At 47.4% G+C, this 22,417-nt stretch overlaps 1 protein-coding gene across 1 annotated transcript in view; it reads right to left on the reverse strand.

Annotated features, from left to right (window-relative positions):
• The window catches only part of LOC139385592 (glucan (1,4-alpha-), branching enzyme 1b), a 353,162-nt gene that overhangs the window by 130,534 nt on the left and 200,211 nt on the right, over positions 1 to 22,417 (reverse strand). The window contains exons 11-12 of the mRNA XM_071130792.1: positions 20,855 to 20,965; positions 11,194 to 11,365 (exon numbers count right to left, since the gene is read on the reverse strand). Of these exons, the coding sequence (XP_070986893.1) occupies positions 11,194 to 11,365; positions 20,855 to 20,965 (283 nt within the window). The remainder of the gene's footprint in view (positions 1 to 11,193; positions 11,366 to 20,854; positions 20,966 to 22,417) is intronic.

Below are 22,417 nucleotides of genomic sequence, written 5' to 3' on the forward strand. Positions count from 1 at the left end.
TCAACCTAGCCCCTCCCTTTCCTTAACACCCTCAACCTAGCCCCCCCTTTCCTTAACACCCTCAACCTAGTCCCCCCCTTTCCTTAACACCCTCAACCTAGTCCCCAAATTTCCTTAACACCCTCAACCTAGCCCCCCCTTTCCTTAACACCCTCAACCTAGCCCCCCCTTTCCTTAACACCCTCAACCTAGTCCCCCCCTTTCCTTAACACCCTCAACCTAGCCCCCCCTTTCCCTTAACACCCTCAACCTAGCCTAGCTCAACCCCCCCTTCCTTAACACCCTCAACCTAGTCCCCCTCCTTTCCTTAAGACCCTCAACCTAGTCTCCCCCTTTCCTTAACACCCTCAACCTAGCCCCCCCTTTCCTTAACACCCTCAACCCCCCCTTCCTTAACACCCTCAACCTAACCACCCCTTTCCTTAACACCCTCAACCTAGTCCCCCCCTTTCCTTAACACCCTCAACCTAGTCCCCCCCTTTCCTTAACACCCTCAACCTAGTCCCCCCCTTTCCTTAACACCCTCAACCTAGCCCCCCCCTTTCCTTAACACCCTCAACCTAGCCCCCCCCTTTCCTTAACACCCTCAACCTAGTCCCCCCCTTTCCTTAACACCCTCAACCTAGTCCCCCCCTTTCCATAACACCCTCAACCTAGCCCCCCCTTTCCTTAACACCCTCAACCCCCCCTTCCTTAACACCCTCAACCTAGTCCCCCTCCTTTCCTTAAGACCCTCAACCTAGTCTCCCCCTTTCCTTAACACCCTCAACCTAGCCCCCCCTTTCCTTAACACCCTCAACCCCCCCTTCCTTAACACCCTCAACCTAACCACCCCTTTCCTTAACAGCCTCAACCTAGTCCCCCCCTTTCCTTAACACCCTCAACCTAGTCCCCCCCCCCCTCCAAGTTTACTGTTGCCTTAACACCTTCAAATGAGTTTGTCATCCCAGAAAATGGGTAAATAGTGGAGGCGTTTCACTTTCGACTGCAGGGATTTAGTTTCAAATGAACCTTTATCAGTTTTACTTGTTTTGTTCGTGTTCTCTGCTTCTGAAAACAACAAACCATAAACTAAGAATCAGGAGGAGAGAGGCTTTCATCCATTAGTTGCCATTCTACAGCGATAATAGGTTGAGTATTTAGTCGGCAAACTAGACAAAAAAGTCAGTATCTCTCCCCTCCTACACACTGTTCTGCTCTGTTCTCCCAGCTCCTCTTCTGCCTGCCTCTCTGAGCTATGACTTTAATCTATTCAACTAACTCACTACTTGATAGGAAGTCACAACTACTGACTCATAAAATAAACAGGCATGTACATGTGTGTAAGGAGAGAAGGGGAGAGGAGGTAGAGAGGTGAGGTGAGGAGGAGAGAGGAGTTGGTGAGGAGAGGAGGTAGAGAGGAGAGTTGAGGAGAGGAGAGGTGGTAAAGAGGAGAGTTGAGGAAGGGAGAAGAGGTGGAGAGGAGAGGTAAGGAGGGGAGAGGAGATGTAAGGAGGGAAGAGGAGGTGGAGAGTTGAGGAGGGGAGAGGAGGTAGAAATGAGAGGTAAGGAGGGGAGAGGAGGTGGATAGGAGAGTTGAGGAAGGGAGAGGAGAGGTAAGGAGGGGAGAGGTGTTGGTGAGGAGAGGAGGTAGAGAGGAGAGTTGAGGAAGGGAGAGGAGAGTTGAGGAAGGGAGAGGAGAGGTAAGGAGGGGAGAGGAGTTGGTGAGGAGAGGAGAGGAGGTAGAGAGGAGTGCAGGTAGAGAGGAGGTAGAGAGGAGAGGTAAGGAGGGGAGAGGAGGTAGAGAGGAGAGGTAAGGAGGGGAGAGGAGGTAGAGAGGAGAGGTGACGAGGGGAGAGGAGGTAGAGAGTTGAGGAGGGGAGAGGAGGTAGAGAGGAGAGGTAAGGAGGGGAGAGGAGGTAGAGAGGAGAGGTAAGGAGGGGAGAGGAGGTAGAGAGTTGAGGAGGGGAGAGGAGGTAGAGAGGAGAGTTGAGGAGGGGAGAGGAGGTAGAGAGGAGAGGTAAGGAGGGGAGAGGAGGTAGAGAGGAGAGGTAAGGTGGGGAGAGGAGGTAGAGAGTTGAGGAGGGGAGAGGAGGTAGAGAGGAGAGTTGAGGAAGGGAGAGGAGAGGTAAGGAGGGGAGAGGAGTTGGTGAGGAGAGGAGGTAGAGAGGAGTGCAGGTAGAGAGGAGGTAGAGAGGAGAGGTAAGGAGGGGAGAGGAGGTAGAGAGGAGTGCAGGTAGAGAGGAGGTAGAGAGGAGAGGTAAGGAGGGGAGAGGAGGTAGAGAGGAGAGGTAAGGAGGGGAGAGGAGGTAGAGAGTTGAGGAGGGGAGAGGTGACGAGGGGAGAGGAGGTAGAGAGTTGAGGAGGGGAGAGGAGGTAGAGAGGAGAGGTAAGGAGGGGAGAGGAGGTAGAGAGGAGAGGTAAGGAGGGGAGAGGAGGTAGGGAGGAGAGGTAAGGAGGGGAGAGGAGGTAGAGAGGAGAGGTAAGGAGGGGAGAGGAGGTGGAGAGGAGAGGTAAGGAGGGGAGAGGAGGTAGAGAGGAGAGGTAAGGAGGGGAGAGGAGGTGGAGAGTTGAGGTGGAGAGGAGAGGTGGAGGGGAGAGAGAAGCTTTATGGGCTAATGCGTGAATATTTGTGCACCCTTCAGGGAGAACCAGGGTAAACCACAGTTGAAGACAAAGCAAGAGCAAGAGGGGTCACTGGTCATCAAAACAACCCAGCTATAGGACATCCCCCATCACCAGGTGGCACTACTGCTTCATGTTGATATCACGTAAGCTCAGTCCCTGCATCATAGCTGTGTCTATGAATCTGAGCGTGGTTCCATTTCTCCAGGCCCATTCCTCAGCTGTTTACCAGCAACACGGCAGAGTGACTGCTTGGTTGTTTAAATCCCTGACCCTGTAGCCTTTTACACTTGTTACCCGTATGTATACGGGTTGAAAATAGCAGATTTGGGACACTGAAAAAAACGTCTAAATTGGTACACGGTAGCTGTACAAGTAACATACATGACGTCAGACCTCAGGCTCTGTAATTCATAGCTCTGTATGGGTTTTGACTGACAGACGTTCTGAACTGGAGCACGCGACCAGGAGAAGAGAAGAAGAAAGGCTGCAAATGAAGAGGACTCGATGTTAAACACCGTGTCAACATTTATGGTCACTGTGTTTGATGTACCGTTACCAGAGGACTTGACGTCAGACCCCGGGTTGTTCTGTACCTGTTGTTCTGAACCAGAATGAGCCTGTTGTTCTGAACCCGAATGAGCCTGTTGTTCTGAACCCGAATGAGCCTGTTGTTTGTGGAACAGAATGAGCCTGTTGTTTGTGGAACAGAATGAGCCTGTTGTAATTGTGGTATTGTGGAACAGAATGAGCCTGTTGTTTGTGGAACAGAATGAGCCTGTTGTTTGTGGAACAGAATGAGCCTGTGTTTGTGGAACAGAATGAGCCTGTTTTTGTGGAACAGAATGAGCCTGTTGTAATTGTGGTATTGTGGAACAGAATGAGCCTGTTGTTTGTGGAACAGAATGAGCCTGTGTTTGTGGAACAGAATGAGCCTGTGTTTGTGGAACAGAATGAGCCTGTTGTTTGTGGAACAGAATGAGCCTGTTGTTTGTGGAACAGAATGAGCCTGTTGTTTGTGGAACAGAATGAGCCTGTTGTTTGTGGTATTGTGGAACAGAATGAGTCTGTGTTTGTGGAACAGAATGAGCCTGTTGTTTGTGGAACAGAATGAGCCTGTTGTTTGTGGAACAGAATGAGCCTGTTGTTTGTGGAACAGAATGAGCCTGTTGTTTGTGGTATTGTGGAACAGAATGAGTCTGTGTTTGTGGAACAGAATGAGCCTGTGTTTGTGGAACAGAATGAGCCTGTGGTATTGTGGAACAGAATGAGCCTGTTGTTGGTGGTATTGTGGAACAGAATGAGCCTGTTGTTGGTGGTATTTGTGGAACAGAATGAGCCTGTTGTTGGTGGTATTTGTGGAACAGAATGAGCCTGTGGTATTGTGGAACAGAATGAGCCTGTTGTTGGTGGTATTTGTGGAACAGAATGAGCCTGTTGTTGGTGGTATTTGTGGAACAGAATGAGCCACAGCACATACACATGAACTCAATTCAATGTGCACCAAAATTAGGATCCGTTTCCCTGATTTGCCCTGTGAAAGCCTGACACCGTCATATCATATTTCATAACTCAGCTTGTCATGTTGACAATAGAACAAGCATTCAAATGACCCAGATTGATATATATAGTGGACTGTTTTTTGGACTGCATAAACAACAACAGTAATCGTTTTCAGATTTTCATTATTAACAAAATGCGGTGAAAAGTCCAGTAAATGTCAAATTCACATAAAGTCAACAGTGTAACGTTTGGATTCAGTCTTGTGTCAGGTGAAATGTTGTTTCCTCATAATCTTCAAAGTGTTCCCTTTTCATTTCTACCATGGTTATTCATATGCTTTCCATATTTCTTCTATAAGAAACCGTTCAATTAGGCCCCACCCGTACAGGTCAATTAGGCCCCATCCGTACAGGTCAATTCCCACCAGGGTAAAGGGGTAAAGATCAGCCCAGACAGAGCCAGACAATGGAACCACACCTCTTTCTTCATTCTAAAAAAAAATTCTGGCTTTTGAAATACTGCGTTTCAACATGAGCACCAAGCTACAGTATCGTCATTTCAACATGAGCACCAAGCTACAGTATTGTAGTTTCAACATGAACACCAAGCTACAGTATCGTAGTTTCAACATGAGCACCAAGCTACAGTATCGTCATTTCAACATGAACACCAAGCTACAGTATCGTCATTTCAACATGAACACCAAGCTACAGTATTGTAGTTTCAACATGAACACCAAGCTACAGTATCGTAGTTTCAACATGAACACCAAGCTACAGTATCGTAGTTTCAGCATGAACACCAAGCTACAGTATCGTAGTTTCAACATGAACACCAAGCTACAGTATTGTAGTTTCAACATGAACACCAAGCTACAGTATCGTAGTTTCAACATGAACACCAAGCTACAGTATCGTAGTTTCAACATGAAAACCAAGCTACAGTATTGTAGTTTCAACATGAACACCAAGCTACAGTATCGTAGTTTCAGCATGAACACCAAGCTACAGTATCGTCGGTTCAACATGAACACCAAGCTACAATATTGTAGTTTCAACATGAGCACCAAGCTACAGTATTGTCGGTTCAACATGAACACCAAGCTACAGTATGTTCACCCATTTCCAAATCATGTTCACCCAATTCCCTTTATAGGGCACTACTTTTGACCAGGGAATAGGGTGCATTGTGGGATGCAGGCAGACGGTACTAGATCCAGCAGGGTGAGAACGATGTCATGTGTCAACTGTTCTAATGAAAACCTTATTGAAAGGTTATCTTCAAACTACAATGAGTCACAATTGAGAACATATCTATTCTGATATTTTTGGAGAGGAGGGAAGTAGAGAGCTAGTTAGTATTTAATCTTATCTGATGACGTAAACACAATGGGGTTACATACAGAAGAGCTGTCTACAGGGTTACATACCGGGGAGCAGTCTACATGGTTACATACTGGAGAGCAGCCTACAGGGTTACATACAGGAGAACTGTCTACAGGGTTACGTACCGGAGAGCAGTCTACAGGGTTACATACTGGAGAGCAGTCTACAGGGTTACATACCGGTGAGCAGTCTACATGGTTACATACTGGAGAGCAGTCTACAGGGTTACATACTGGAGAGCAGTCTACAGGGTTACATACTGGGGAGCAGTCTACAGGGTTACATACTGGGGAGCAGTCAACAGGGTTACATACTGGGGAGCAATCTACAGGGTTACATACTGGGGAGCAATCTACAGGGTTACATACTGGAGAGCAGTCTACAGGGTTACATACTGGGGAGCAGTCTACATGGTTACATACTGGAGAGCAGCATACAGGGTTACATACAGGAGAGCTGTCTACAGGGTGACGTAACGGAGAGCAGTCTACAGGGTTACATACTGGAGAGCAGCCTACAGGGTTACATACTGGAGAGCAGTCTACAGGGTTACATACAGGAGAGCAGTCTAAAGGGTTACATACTGCAGAGCAGTCTACAGGGTTACATACCATGGAGCAGTCTACAGGGTTACATACCGGGGAGCAGTCTACAGGGTTACATACTGGGGAGCAGTCTACAGAGTTACATACTGGGGAGCAGTCTACAGGGTTACATACTGGGGAGCAGTCTACAGGGTTACATACTGGGGAGAAATCTACAGGGTTACATACTGGGGAGCAATCTACAGGGTTACATACTGGAGAGCAGTCTACAGGGTTACATACTGGAGAGCAGTCTACAGGGTTACATACCGGGGAGCAGTCTACATGGTTACATACTGGAGAGCAGCCTACAGGGTTACATACAGGAGAGCAGTCTACAGGGTTACATACTGGGGAGCAGTCTACAGGGTTACATACTGGGGAGCAGTCTACAGGGTTACATACTGGGGAGCAGTCTACAGGGTTACATACTGGGGAGCAATCTACAGGGTTACATACTGGGGAGCAATCTACAGGGTTACATACTGGAGAGCAGTCTACAGGGTTACATACCGGAGAGCAGTCTACAGGGTTACATACCGGGGAGCAGTCTACATGGTTACATACTGGAGAGCAGCCTACAGGGTTACATACAGGAGAGCAGTCTACAGGGTTACATACTGGGGAGCAGTCTACAGGGTTACATACTGGGGAGCAGTCTACAGGGTTACATACCGGGGAGCAGTCTACATGGTTACATACTGGAGAGAAGCCTACAGGGTTACATACAGGAGAGCAGTCTACAGGGTTACGTACCGGAGAGCAGTCTACAGGGTTACATACAGGAGAGCAGTCTACAGGGTTACATACTGGAGAGCAGTCTACAGGGTTACATACCATGGAGCAGTCTACAGGGTTACATACTGGGGAGCAGTCTACAGGGTTACATACTGGAGAGCAGTCTACAGGGTTACATACCATGGAGCAGTCTACAGGGTTACATACTGGGGAGCAGTCTACAGGGTTACATACTGGAGAGCAGTCTACAGGGTTACATACTGGAGAGCAGTCTACAGGGTTACATACTGGAGAGCAGTCTACAGGGTTACATACTGGAGAGCAGTCTACAGGGTTACATACTGGAGAGCAGTCTACAGGGTTACATACTGGGGAGCAGTCTACAGGGTTACATACTGGGGAGCAGTCTACAGGGTTACATACTGGGGAGCAGTCTACAGGGTTACATACTGGGGAGCAATCTACAGGGTTACATACTGGGGAGCAATCTACAGGGTTACATACTGGAGAGCAGTCTACAGGATTACATACTGGGGAGCAGTCTACATGGTTACATACTGGAGAGCAGCCTACAGGGTTACATACAGGAGAGCTGTCTACAGGGTTACGTAAAGGAGAGCAGTCTACAGGGTTACATACTGGAGAGCAGCCTACAGGGTTACATACTGGAGAGCAGTCTACAGGGTTACATACTGGAGAGCAGTCTACAGGGTTACATACTGGAGAGCAGTCTACAGGGTTACATACTGGAGAGCAGTCTACAGGGTTACATACTGGAGAGCAGTCTACAGGGTTACATACTGGAGAGCAGTCTACAGGGTTACATACTGGGGAGCAGTCTACAGGGTTACATACTGGGGAGCAGTCTACAGGGTTACATACTGGGGAGCAGTCTACAGGGTTACATACTGGGGAGCAATCTACAGGGTTACATACTGGGGAGCAATCTACAGGGTTACATACTGGAGAGCAGTCTACAGGATTACATACTGGGGAGCAGTCTACATGGTTACATACTGGAGAGCAGCCTACAGGGTTACATACAGGAGAGCTGTCTACAGGGTTACGTAAAGGAGAGCAGTCTACAGGGTTACATACTGGAGAGCAGCCTACAGGGTTACATACTGGAGAGCAGTCTACAGGGTTACATACAGGAAAGCAGTCTACAGGGTTACATACCATGGAGCAGTCTACAGGGTTACATACCGGGGAGCAGTCTACAGGGTTACATACTGGAGAGCAGTCTACAGGGTTACATACCGGGGAGCAGTCTACAGGGTTACATACTGGAGAGCAGTCTACAGGGTTACATACTGGAGAGCAGTCTACAGGGTTACATACTGGAGAGCAGTCTACAGGGTTACATACTGGAGAGCAGTCTACAGGGTTACATACTGGGGAGCAGTCTACAGGGTTACATACTGGGGAGCAGTCTACAGGGTTACATACTGGGGAGCAATCTACAGGGTTACATACTGGGGAGCAATCTACATGGTTACATACTGGGGAGCAGTCTACAGGGTTACGTACCGGAGAGCAGTCTACAGGGTTACGTACCGGAGAGCAGCCTACAGGGTTACATACTGGAGAGCAGCCTACAGGGTTACATACTGGAGAGCAGTCTACAGGGTTACATACTGGAGAGCAGTCTACAGGGTTACATACTGGGGAGCAGTCTACAGGGTTACATACTGGGGAGCAGTCTACAGGGTTACATACTGGAGAGCAGTCTACAGGGTTACATACCATGGAGCAGTCTACAGGGTTACATACTGGGGAGCAATCTACAGGGTTACATACTGGGGAGTAATCTACAGGGTTACATACTGGAGAGCAGTCTACAGGGTTACATACCGGGGAGCAGTCTACATGGTTACATACTGGAGAGCAGCCTACAGGGTTACATACAGGAGAGCTGTCTACAGGGTTACGTACCGGAGAGCAGTCTACAGGGTTACATACTGGAGAGCAGCCTACAGGGTTACATACTGGGGAGCAGTCTACAGGGTTACATACTGGGGAGCAATCTACAGGGTTACATACTGGGGAGTAATCTACAGGGTTACATACTGGAGAGCAGTCTACAGGGTTACATACCGGGGAGCAGTCTACATGGTTACATACTGGAGAGCAGCCTACAGGGTTACATACAGGAGAGCTGTCTACAGGGTTACGTACCGGAGAGCAGTCTACAGGGTTACATACTGGAGAGCAGCCTACAGGGTTACATACTGGAGAGCAGTCTACAGGGTTACATACTGGAGAGCAGTCTACAGGGTTACATACTGGAGAGCAGTCTACAGGGTTACATACAGGAGAGCAGTCTACAGGGTTACATACTGGAGAGCAGTCTACAGGGTTACATACCATGGAGCAGTCTACAGGGTTACATACTGGGGAGCAGTCTACAGGGTTACATACTGGAGAGCATTCTACAGGGTTACATACCATGGAGCAGTCTACAGGGTTACATACTAGAGAGCAGTCTACAGGGTTAGATACTGGAGAGCAGTCTACAGGGTTACATACTGGAGAGCAGTCTACAGGGTTACATACTGGAGAGCAGTCTACAGGTTTACTTTCTGGGAACCTTTCTAGTTGCTGTTTGTTTTTGTTGGTTTTCTTAGCTCAGGTAATTTTTTTATTACAATTTTCCCATTACATTTAGTTAATGTTTGTATGTTGTCTGTTCGTATATATATTTTTTCTTGTTTATATGTAAACCTGCCCAGGGAATGCAGATGGAAATTAGTTGTCTAAATCTGGTACATTTTTTCTCAAGTGTCCTGAGAATTATGTTTTGTTGTACATTGTCCCTGTTCAAATCAACGTAATAATAACAACAATAATATGTTATTTCTCAATCAAAATGTGTCGCACATGTCAATGACTTCTTACTATCAGCTTAATACAATTGGCCCAACCGCGCACTCTTCCGATTGGCCCAACCGCGCACTCTTCCGATTGGCCCAACCGCGCACTCTCCTGATTGGCCCAACCGCGCACTCTCCTGATTGGCCCAACCGCACACTCTCCTGATTGGCCCAACCAAACTATTTTCTGATTGGCCCAACGAAACTCTCTTCTGATTGGTCCAACTGAACGCTCTTCTCATAGGTTGTTGGATGTCTCTGGATCTGCAATCTTTTCCATGGCGACACACAAAGTTAGAGAGTTAGCCATCTTTTACAGCCACAAGCACACCCTTCCCCTGACTCACCCATGAAGTTGAGGAACTCCCCTCAACTCACCCATGAAGTTTAGGTACTCCCCTCAACTCACCGATGAAGTTGAGGTACTCCCCTCAACTTACCCATGAGGTTGAGGTACTCCCCTCTCCCCCCAACTCACCCATGAAGTTGAGGTACTCCCCTCATCTCACCAATGAAGTTGAGGTACTCCCCTCATCTCACCAATGAAGTTGAGGTACTCCCCTCTCAACTCACCTATGAGGTTGAGATACTCCCCTCTCAACTCACCCATGAGGTTGAGATACTCCCCTCGCCCCCCAACTCACACATGAAGTTGAGGTACTCCCCTCGCCCCCCAACTCACCCATGAAGTTGAGGTACTCCCCTCTCCCCCCACTCACCCATGAAGTTGAGGTACTCCCCTCTCCCCCCAACTCACCCATGAAGTTGAGGTACTCCCCTCTCCCCCCCAACTCACCCATGAAGTTGAGGTACTCCCCTCTCCCCCCCGACTCACCCATGTAGTTGAGGTAGCCCTCTCTCCCCGACTCACCCATGAAGTTGAGGTAGCCCTCTCTCCCCAACTCACCCATGAAGTTGAGGTGGCCCCCTCTCTCCCCAACTCACCCATGAAGTTGAGGTAGCCCTCTTCCCCCCCAACTCACCCATGAAGTTGAGGTAGCCCTCTTCCCCCCTGACTCACCCATGAAGTTGAGGTAGCCCTCTCCCCCCCGACTCACCCATGAAGTTGAGGTAGCCCTCTCCCCCCAACTCACCCATGAAGTTGAGGTAGCCCTCTCCCCCCAACTCACCCATGAAGTTGAGGTAGCCCTCTCTCCAACTCAGCCATGAAGTTGAGGTAGCCCTCTCTCCAACTCAGCCATGAAGTTGAGGTAGCCCTCTCCCCAACTCAGCCATGAAGTTGAGGTAGCCCTCTCCCCCCAACTCACCCATGAAGTTAAGGTAGCCCTCTCTCCAACTCAGCCATGAAGTTGAGGTAGCCCTCTCCCCAACTCAGCCATGAAGTTGAGGTAGCCCTCTCCCCAACTCAGCCATGAAGTTGAGGTAGCCCTCTCCCCAACTCACCCATGAAGTTGAGGTAGCCCTCTCCCCAACTCACCCATGAAGTTGAGGTAGCCCTCTCCCCAACTCAGCCATGAAGTTGAGGTAGCCCTCTCCCCAACTTACCCATGAAGTTGAGGTAGCCCTCTCCCCCCAGAGCGTGTGTGAGGAGGCGGATCATCTTATGTAGCTGGATGCCTCGGTCGATGACGGGAGTCATGGGGATCAGGGAACTCATGTTGGTGTACATCTCTTTATCCATCAGCCAGAAGGCCAGGGACTTATCACCTACCAGAGACTAGAGACAGAGATGAAGAGAGAGAGATGAAGAGAGAGAGAGATGTAGCGAGAGAAAATAAGAGAGAGAGATGGAGAGAGAGATGGAGAGAGAGATGAAGAGAGAGAGATGAAGCGAGAGAGATGAAGAGAGAGAGAGAGATGAAGAGAGAGAGACGGAGAGAGAGATGAAGAGAGAGAGATGGAGAGAGAGATGAAGAGAGAGAGATGGAGAGACAGATGGAGAGTGAGATGAAGAGAGAGAGAGAGAGATGGAGAGAGAGAAACCCCATTTGTGAGTGTAATATTTATTTAACTTTCGTTTATGATCTATTTCACTTGCTTTTTTAATGTAGACACATGCCTCCCTTGCCAATAAAGCCCTTTGAATTGAATTGAGAGAGATGTAGAGAGAGAGAGATACACACACGGCCAAAATGATGTATTTTGTATTTATGATGGATCCTCATAAATCGTCTGCCAGCTAACCTTCCTGGGGTCCGGCGGAATTCAGGCAGTTATACAATCACAAAACATTCACTACAGAATTCACAACACACTAAGTGTGTTCCCTCAGGCCCATACTCCACTACCACATATCTACAACACAAAATACACGTGTACACGAGTGTGTATAGTGAGTATGTTATCATGTGTACGTGTATGCATGTGTCTGCACCTGTGTTTCTCTTCACTGTCCCCACTGTCCCCACTGTATTTCAATCTGTTTTTTAAAATCGGATTCTACTGCTTGTATCTTGACCCTATTCCTGATGTGGAATAGAGTTCCATGTAGTCATGGCTCTATGTAGTACTGTGGAATAGAGTTCCATGTAGTCAGGACTCTATGTAGTAACTGTGGAATAGAGTTCCATGTGGTCATGGCTCTATGTAGTACTGTGGAATAGAGTTCCATGTAGTCATGGCTCTATGTAGTACTGTGGAATAGAGTTCCATGTAGTCATGACTCTATGTAGTAACTGTGGAATAGAGTTCCATGTGGTCATGGCTCTATGTAGTACTGTGGAATAGAGTTCCATGTAGTCATGGCTCTATGTAGTACTGTGGAATAGAGTTCCATGTAGTCATGGTTCTATGTAGTAACTGTGGAATAGAGTTCCATGTAGTCATGGTTCTATGTAGTACTGTGGAATAGAGTTCCATGTAGTCAAGGCTCTATGTAGTACTGTGGAATAGAGTTCCATGTAGTCATGGCTCTATGTGGTACTGTGCGCCTCCCAGAGTCTGTTCTGGACTTGGGGACTGTGAAGAGACTTCTGGTGGCATGTCTTGTGGGGTATGCATGGGGTGTCCGAGCTGTGTACCAGTAGTTCAAACAGACAGCTCGGTTCATTCAACATGTCAAAACCTCTCACAAACACAATTAGTGATGAAATCATTCTCTCCTCCACTTCCAACCAGGAGAGATTGACATGCATATTATTAATGTTAGCTCTCTGTGTACATCCAAGGGCCAGCTGTGCTGCCCTGTTATGAGCCAATTGCAATTTTCCCGAGTCCCTTTTTGTGGCACCTGACCACACGACTGAACAGTAGTCCAGGTGCAACAAAACTAGTCTGTAGGATCTGCCTTGTTGATAGTGTTGTGAAGAAGGTAGAAACTAGGGCCTGTAGGACCTGCCTTGTTGACAGTGTTGTGAAGAAGGTAGAAACTAGGGCCTGTAGGACCTGCCTTGTTGATAGTGCTGTTAAGAAGGTAGAAACTAGGGCCTGTAGGACCTGCCTTGTTGATAGTGCTGTTAAGAAGGTAGAAACTAGGGCCTGTAGGACCTGCCTTGATGATAGTGCTGTTAAGAAGGTAGAAACTAGGGCCTGTAGGACCTGCCTTGTTGATAGTGCTGTTAAGAAGGTAGAAACTAGGGCCTGTAGGACCTGCCTTGTTGATAGTGCTGTTAAGAAGGTAGAAACTAGGGCCTGTAGGACCTGCCTTGTTGATAGTGTTGTTAAGAAGGTAGAAACTAGGGCCTGTAGGACCTGCCTTGTTGATAGTGCTGTTAAGAAGGTAGAAATTAGGGCCTGTAGGACCTGCCTTGTTGATAGTGTTGTTAAAAAGGTAGAAACTAAGGCCCGTAGGACCTGCCTTGTTGATAGTGTTGTTAAGAAGGTAGAAACTAGGGCCTGTAGGACCTGCCTTGTTGATAGTGTTGTTAAGAAGGTATAAACTAGGGCCTGTAGGACCTGCCTTGTTGATAGTGTTGTTAAGAAGGTAGAAACTAGGGTCTATAGGACCTGCCTTGTTGATAGTGTTGTTAAGAAGGTAGAAATTAGGGCCTGTAGGACCTCCCTTGTTGATAGTGTTGTTAAGAAGGTAGAAACTAGGGCCTGTAGGACCTGCCTTGTTGATAGTGTTGTTAAGAAGGTAGAAACTAGGGCCTGTAGGACCTGCCTTGTTGATAGTGTTGTTAAGAAGGTAGAAACTAGGGCCTGTAGGACCTGCCTTGTTGATAGTGTTGTTAAGAAGGTAGAAACTAGGGCCTGTAGGACCTGCCTTGTTGATAGTGTTGTTAAGAAGGTAGAAACTAGGGCCTGTAGGACCTGCCTTGTTGATAGTGTTGTTAAGAAGGTAGAAACTAGGGCCTGTAGGACCTGCCTTGATGATAGTGTTGTGAAGAAGGTAGAAACTAGGGCCTGTAGGACCTGCCTTGTTGATAGTGTTGTTAAGAAGGTAGAAATTAGGGCCTGTAGGACCTGCCTTGTTGATAGTGTTGTTAAGAAGGTAGAAATTAGGGCCTGTAGGACCTGCCTTGATGATAGTGTTGTGAAGAAGGTAGAAACTAGGGCCTGTAGGACCTGCCTTGTTGATAGTGCTGTTAAGAAGGTAGAAACTAGGGCCTGTAGGACCTGCCTTGTTGATAGTGCTGTTAAGAAGGTAGAAATTAGGGCCTGTAGGACCTGCCTTGTTGATAGTGTTGTTAAGAAGGTAGAAACTAGGGCCTGTAGGACCTGCCTTGTTGATAGTGCTGTTAAGAAGGTAGAAATTAGGGCCTGTAGGACCTGCCTTTTATTTTTTATTTTATTTCACCTTTATTTAACCAGGTAGGCCAGTTGAGAACACCTTTATTTAACCAGGGAGGCCAGTTGAGAACACCTTTATTTAACCAGGTAGGCTAGTTGAGAACACCTTTATTTAACCAGGTAGGCTAGTTGAGAACACCTTTATTTAACCAGGTAGGCTAGTTGAGAACAAGTTCTCATTTGCAACTGCGATTAAGCATAGCAGTGTGAACAGACAACAGAGTTACACATGGAGTAAACAATTAACAAGTCAATAAGACAGTAGAAAAAAAAGGGGAGTCTATATACATTGTGTGCAAAAGGCATGCGGAGGTAGGTGAATAATTACAATTTTGCAGATTAACACTGGAGTGATAAATGATCAGATGGTCATGTACAGGTAGAGATATTGGTGTGCAAAAGAGCAGAAAAGTAAATAAATAAAAACAGTATGGGGATGAGGTAGGTAGATTGGGTGGGCTATTTACCAATAGACTATGTTCAGCTGCAGCGATCGGTTAGCTGCTCAGATAGCAGATGTTTGAAGTTGGTGAGGGAGATAAAAGTCTCCAACTTCAGCGATTTTTGCAATTTGTTCCAGTCACAGCCAGCAGAGAACTGGAACGAAAGGCGGCCAAATGAGGTGTTGGCTTTAGGGATGATCAGTGAGATACACCTGCTGGAGCGCGTGCTACGGATGGGTGTTGCCATCGTGACCAGTGAACTGAGATAAGGCGGAGCTTTACCTAGCATGGACTTGTAGATGACCTGGAGCCAGTGGGTCTGGCGACGAATATGTAGCGAGGGCCAGCCGACTAGGGCATACAAGTCGCAGTGGTGGGTGGTATAAAGGTGCTTTAGTGACAAAACGGATGGCACTGTGATAAACTGCATCCAGTTTGCTGAGTAGAGTGTTGGAAGCAATTTTGTAGATGACATCGCCGAAGTCGAGGATCGGTAGGATAGTCAGTTTTACTAGGGTAAGTTTGGCGGCGTGAGTGAAGGAGGCTTTGTTGCGGAATAGAAAGCCGACTCTTGATTTGATTTTCGATTGGAGATGTTTGATATGAGTCTGGAAGGAGAGTTTACAGTCTAGCCAGACACCTAGGTACTTATAGATGTCCACATATTCAAGGTCGGAACCATCCAGGGTGGTGATGCTGGTCAGGCGTGCCGGTGCAGGCAGCGAATGGTTGAAAAGCATGCATTTGGTTTTACTAGCGTTTAAGAGCAGTTGGAGGCCACGGAAGGAGTGTTGTATGGCATTGAAGCTCGTTTGGAGGTTAGATAGCACAGTGTCCAAGGACGGGCCGGAAGTATATAGAATGGTAGAGGTGGATCAGGGAATCGCCCGCAGCAAGAGCAACATCATTGATATATACAGAGAAAAGAGTCGGCCCGAGGATTGAACCCTGTGGCACCCCCATAGAGACTGCCAGAGGACCGGACAGCATGCCCTCCGATTTGACACACTGAACTATGTCTGCAAAGTAATTGGTGAACCAGGCAAGGCAGTCATCCGAAAAACTGAGGCTACTGAGTCTGCCAATAAGAATATGGTGATTGACAGAGTCGAAAGCCTTGGCAAGGTCGATGAAGACGGCTGCACAGTACTGTCTTTCATCGATGGCGGTTATGATATCGTTTAGTACCTTGAGCGTGGCTGAGGTGCACCCGTGACCGGCTCGGAAACCAGATTGCACAGCGGAGAAGGTACGGTGGGATTCGAGATGGTCAGTGACCTGTTTGTTGACTTGGCTTTCGAAGACCTTAGATAAGCAGGGCAGGATGGATATAGGTCTGTAACAGTTTGGGTCCAGGGAACTATTCGATGCTATTGCAGTCCGCCACAGGATGTTTTTGTGCTGGTCGAGGGCAGTCAGGTCTGGAGTGAACCAAGGGCTATATCTGTTCTTAGTTCTGAATTTTTTGAACGGAGCATGCTTATCTAAAATGGTGAGGAAGTTACTTTTAAAGAATGACCAGGCATCCTCAACTGACGGGATGAGGTCAATGTCCTTCCAGGATACCCGGGCCAGGTCGATTAGAAAGGCCTGCTCACAGAAGTGTTTTAGGGAGCGTTTGACAGTGATGAGGGGTGGTCGTTTGACTGCGGCTCCGTAGGCAATGATCGCTCAGATCCTGGTTGAAGACAGCGGAGGTGTATTTGGAGGGCCAGTTGGTCAGGATGACGTCTATGAGGGTGCCCTTGTTTACAGATTTAGGGTTGTACCTGGTGGGTTCCTTGATGATTTGTGTGAGATTGAGGGCATCTAGCTTAGATTGTAGGACTGCCGGGGTGGTAAGCATATCCCAGTTTAGGTCACCTAACAGAACAAACTCTGAAGCTAGATGGGGGGCGATCAATTCACAAATGGTGTCCAGGGCACAGCTGGGAGCTGAGGGTGGTCGGTAGCAGGTGGCAACAGTGAGAGACTTATTTCTGGAGAGAGTAATTTTCAAAATTAGTAGTTCGAACTGTTTGGGTATGGACCTGGAAAGTATGACATTACTTTGCAGGCTATCTCTGCAGTAGATAGTGCTGTTAAGAAGGTAGAAACTAGGGCCTGTAGGACCTGCCTTGATTATAGTGTTGTGAAGAAGGTAGAAACTAGGGCCTGTAGGACCTGCCTTGTTGATAATGCTGTTAAGAAGTTAGAAACTAGGGCCTGTAGGACCTGCCTTGTTGATAGTGTTGTTAAGAAGGTAGAAACTAGGGCCTGTAGGACCTGCCTTGTTGATAGTGTTGTTAAGAAGGTAGAAACTAGGGCCTGTAGGACCTGCCTTGTTGATAGTGTTGTTAAGAAGGTAGAAACTAGAGTCTGTAGGACCTGCCTTGTTGATAGTGTTGTTAAGGTAGAAACTAGAGCCTGTAGGACCTGCCTTGTTGATAGTGTTGTTAAGAAGGTAGAAACTAGGGCTGTTTAGTCATCTCAACTTGCTAAATTTCAACATCATTTATTACAAGATTTAGTTCAGGTTTAGTGAATGATTTGTCCCAAATACAATGCTTTTAGTTTTATATATATTTAGGACTAACTTATTCCTTGCCACCCACTCTGAAACTAACTGCAGCTCTTTGTTAAGTGTTGCAGTCATTTCAGTCGCTGTAGTAGCTGACGTGCATAGTGTTGAGTTATCCGTATACATAGACACACTGTCTTTATTTAAAGCCAGTGGCCTGTCGTTAGTAAAGATTGAAAAAGGTAATGGGCCTAGACAGCTGCCCTGGGGAATTCCTGATTCTACATGGATTATGTTGGATAGACTTCCATTAAAGAACATCCTCTGTGTTCTGTTAGACAGGTAACTATTTATCCACATTATAGCAGGGGGGTGTAAAGCCATTAAACAAATGTTTTCCTAGCAGCAGACTATGATCGATAATGTCAAAAGCCGCACTGAAGTCTAACAAACCAGCCCCTATAATCTTTTTATCATCAATTTCTCTCAGCCAATCATCAGTCGTTTGTGTAAGTGCTGTGCTCGTTGAATGTCCTTCCCTAGAAGCGTGCTGAAAGTTTGTTGTAAATGTGTTTACTGTAAAATAGCATTGTATCTGGTCAAACACCATTTTCTCCAAAACTTTACTAACGGTTGGTAACAGTGCTCCCGAGTGGTGCAGCGGTCTAAGGCACTGCATTGTCAGTGCAAGAGGTGTCTCTACTGAAGACTCATCTCTTCAGTGGGTCATATGATTGAGTGTAGTCTGGCCCAGGAGTGGGAGGGTGAACGGAAAGGCTCTGGAGCAACGAACCGCCCTTGCTGTCTCTGCCTGGCCGGTTCCCCTCTTTCCACTGGGATTCTCTGCCTCTAACCCTATTACAGGGGCTGAGTCACTGGCTTTACTGGGGCTCTCTCATGCCGTCCCTGGAGGGGGTGCGTCACCTGAGTGGGTTGAGTCACTGATGTGGTCATCCTGTCTGGGTTGGCGCCCCCCCCCTTTGGGTTGTGCCGTGGCGGAGGTCTTTGTGGGCTATACTCAGCCTTGTCTCAGGATGGTAAGTTGGTGGTTGAAGATATCCCTCTAGTGTTGTGGGGGCTGTGCTTTGGCAAAGTGGGTGGGGTTATATCCTTCCTGTTTGGCCCTGTCCGGGGGTGTCCTCGGATGGGGCCACAGTGTCTCCTGACCCCTCCTGTCTCAGCCTCCAGTATTTATGCTGCAGTAGGTTATGTGTCGGGGGGCTGGGGTCAGTTTGTTATATCTGGAGTACTTCTCCTGTCCTATTCGGTGTCCTGTGTGAATCTAAGTGTGCGTTCTCTAATTATCTCCTTCTCTCTTTCTCTCTCTCGGAGGACCTGAGCCCTAGGACCATGCCCCAGGACTACCTGACATGATGACTCCTTGCTGTCCCCAGTCCACCTGGCTGTGCTGCTGCTCCAGTTTCAACTGACCTGAGCCATAGGACCATGCCCCAGGAATACCTGACATGATGACTCCTTGCTGTCCCCAGTCCACCTGACTGTGCTGCTGCTCCAGTTTAAACTATTCTGCTTTATTATAATTCGACCATGCTGGTCATTTATGAACATTTGAACATCTTGACCATGTTTTGTTAAAATCTCCACCCGGCACAGCCAGAAGAGGACTGGCCACCCCACACACCTCTCTAGGTTTCTTCCTAGGTTTTGGCCTTTCTAGGGAGTTTTTCCTAGCCACCGTGCTTCTACACCTGCATTGCTTGCTGTTTGGGGTTTTAGGCTGGGTTTCTGTACAGCACTTTGAGATATCAGCTGATGTACGAAGGGCTATATAAATAAATTTGATTTGATTTGAAATTTGATTTGTCACTACAGTCCCTGGTTCGAATCCAGGCTGTATCACATCCAGCCGGTTGAGGTCAGGGCTCTGAGCAAGCCAGTCAAGTTCTTCCACACTGATCTCAACAAACCATTTCTGTACGAACATTGCTTTGTGCACAGGGGCATTGTCATGCTGAAACAGGAAAGGGCCTTCCCCAAACTGTTGCCACAAAGTTGGAAGCACAGAATTTTCTAGAATGTCAATGTATGCTGTAGAGTTAAGATTTCCCTTCACTGGAACTAAGGGACCGAACCATGAAAAACAGCCCCAGACCACAGTTCCTCATCCACCAAACTTTACAGTTGGCACTACGCATTCAGGCAGGTACTGTTCTCCTGGCATCCGCCAAACCCCAGATTGGTCAGTCGGATGCCAGATGGTGAAGCGTGGTTCATCACTCCAGAGAACGCGTTTCCACTGCGCCAGAGTCCAATGTCGGCGAGCTTTACACCACTCCAGCCGACGCCTGGCATTGTGCATGGTGATCTTAGGCTTGTTTGCGGTTGCTCGGCCATGGAAACCCATTTCATGAAGCTCCCAACTAACAGTTATTGCGCTGACATTGCTTTCAGAGGCAGTTTGAAACTCGGTAGTGAGTGTTGCAACCGAGGACAGATAATTTTTTTGCGCTAAATGCTTCAGCACTCGGCGGTCCCGTTCCGTGAGATCGTGTGGCCTACCACTTCGGGGCTGAGCCGTTGTTGCTCCTAGATGTTTCCACTTCACAATAACAGCACTTACAGTTGACCGGGGCAGCTCTATCAGGGCTGCAATTTGGCGAACTGACTTGTTGAAAAGGTGGCATCCTATGGCAGTGCCACGTTGAAAGTCACTGAGCTCTTCAGTTAGCCCATTCTACTGCCAATGTTTGTCTATGGAGATTGCATGGAGGAGTGCTAGATTTTATACACCCACTCGACAAGGAGTGTGGCTGAAATAGCAGAATCCACTAATTTGCAGGTGTGTCCACATACTTTTGCCTCCCATAGTGTAGAGAGAGAGAGAGATCAAAAAACAGATCAGAGAACTCATGTTGGTGTACATCTCTTTATCCATTAACCAGAAGGACAGGGATTTATCACCTACCACGGACTAGACACATATGCCTATTATGAGGTACATACACATTTTATTGACAGACACAGTTACAAATCGAGAGCTTGGGACTAATAAGGCTCTATCTACAAACAAATTATTTGGATATAAATTGTCTTTAAAGTGCCGAATGGTTTGAACGGTGTCATTAAAGTATTTTATTAGGAGGAGAACATTGAACAGAACAAGGCCATTTAAGGAACTCAATGTGGACAAAAATGCAGATAGAACTGTACTAGCCCCACAACCCTTAATGTAGATGTGGAGATAGGTCAACTCCAGTCCTCCAGGGCCTGACAGGTGTCACAGTTTTGCACCAGGCCTCAGCTAACACCCCCGACTCCAATAACCACCTAATCACGATCTTCAGTTCAGAATGACATTTGATTAAACCAGCTGTGTTTGTTAGGGATTGGAGAAAAAGTGTGACACCAATCATGTTAAAGACTAGAGGGACAGTACAGAAAGGAAGTGGAGAGACGGCGGATGGAACCACTGTCTCCAGGGTGCCATATGCGGTCTGGTTCACCAGAGATAGACCTAGAACCGTGTTAAATGAATGAATAAAGAGTTGTGATGATGGGCTGGTTGTGTTACCTGGTCGTGGCTCTCTGCGTACGCAATGCAGTTCTCTCCGTATCGTCTGTTTGTCAGAGTATAGACAATGTTACCCATGTCCCAGGCCTCGTCTGCCAACTCCTTCAGAATCTAGACGTCAACATAAGACAAGAGGAATATCTGAATACAGCTTCGTAATACACAAAGATTACAATAGGTCTACAGTAGGAAGGGTGGAGACTGGGATTCTCTCTCTCTCTCTCTCTCTCTCTCTCTCTCTCTGCATGGCAGAGACAGAGTAGAAGTACCACCTGAGTGGAGTAGCTTCATCTCTAACCCTCCATTGACTTTGGAGGGTTACTGTTCACCAGAGAGCTCAACGGTCTGTCCACACAACACCAGCTTGCTTCATCACATTATTTTATTTCAGTGGCCCTTGTGGCGTGATTTGTGTTGAGGCTGTGTGTGATGCTGTAGCGTAAAAGCAATAAGGTCAGAGAAGCAGTGCTCTATAATGAAAACAGTCACAGGTAAGAGAGAGTGGAGACGGTAGTAGAGGATCCAGGGGAGGTGGTGGTAGAGGATCCAGGGGAGACGGTGGTAGAGAATCTAAGGGAGGTGGTGGTAGAGAATCTAAGGGAGGTGGTGGTAGAGAATCTAAGGGAGGTGGTGGTAGAGAATCTAAAGGGGGTGGTGGTAGAGAATCTAAGGGAGGTGGTGGTAGAGAATCTAAGGGAGGTGGTGGTAGAGAATCTAAGGGAGGTGGTGGTAGAGAATCTAAGGGAGGTGGTGGTAGAGAATCTAAAGGAGGTGGTGGTAGAGAATCTAAAGGAGGTGGTGGTAGAGAATCTAAAGGAGGTGGTGGTAGAGAATCTAAGGGAGGTGGTGGTAGAGAATCTAAGGGAGGTGGTGGTAGAGAATCTAAGGGAGGTGGTGGTAGAGAATCTAAAGGAGGTGGTGGTAGAGAATCTAAGGGAGGTGGTGGTAGAGAATCTAGGGGAGGTGGTGGTAGAGAATCTAGGGGAGGTGGTGGTAGAGAATCTAAAGGAGGTGGTGGTAGAGAATCTAAAGGAGGTGGTGGTAGAGAATCTAAAGGAGGTGGTGGTAGAGAATCTAAGGGAGGTGGTGGTAGAGGATCTAAGGGAGATAGTGGTAGAGGCTCCAGGGGAGATCGCAATTCAAGAGTGAAACATGGTTTTCAAGGTCGGACAGGCAAACAGGAAGGCTTATATTAACGCCTGCTGTACCAAACTAAATGCTAGGTTGGAAGCTAGGAGAAATAATGTGAGAGTTGAGGTAAATACAGGAGACGATTCAGACAGCTACATGAACATGATGATCTCAGTGATAATTCAGATGGAATTATTAACAGGCATAAGTGTACCTGTGTCGGGAAACACAGCACGACTTGAAAACAACCCGTTTTATAAGTCTATTTTTCCATGTCCCCCTCTAGATTTATTCTGAACAATAAATATAAAACACAACATGCAACAATTTCAAAGATTTTACTGAGTTTGAGTTCATAGAAGGAAATCAGTCCATTGAAATGAATTCATTAGACCCTTGTCTATGGATTACACATGACTCTGCATTTTTCCA

Source organism: Oncorhynchus clarkii, chromosome 27, assembly GCF_045791955.1.
Source record: "Oncorhynchus clarkii lewisi isolate Uvic-CL-2024 chromosome 27, UVic_Ocla_1.0, whole genome shotgun sequence".
Taxonomy (NCBI): Eukaryota; Metazoa; Chordata; class Actinopteri; order Salmoniformes; family Salmonidae; genus Oncorhynchus; species Oncorhynchus clarkii.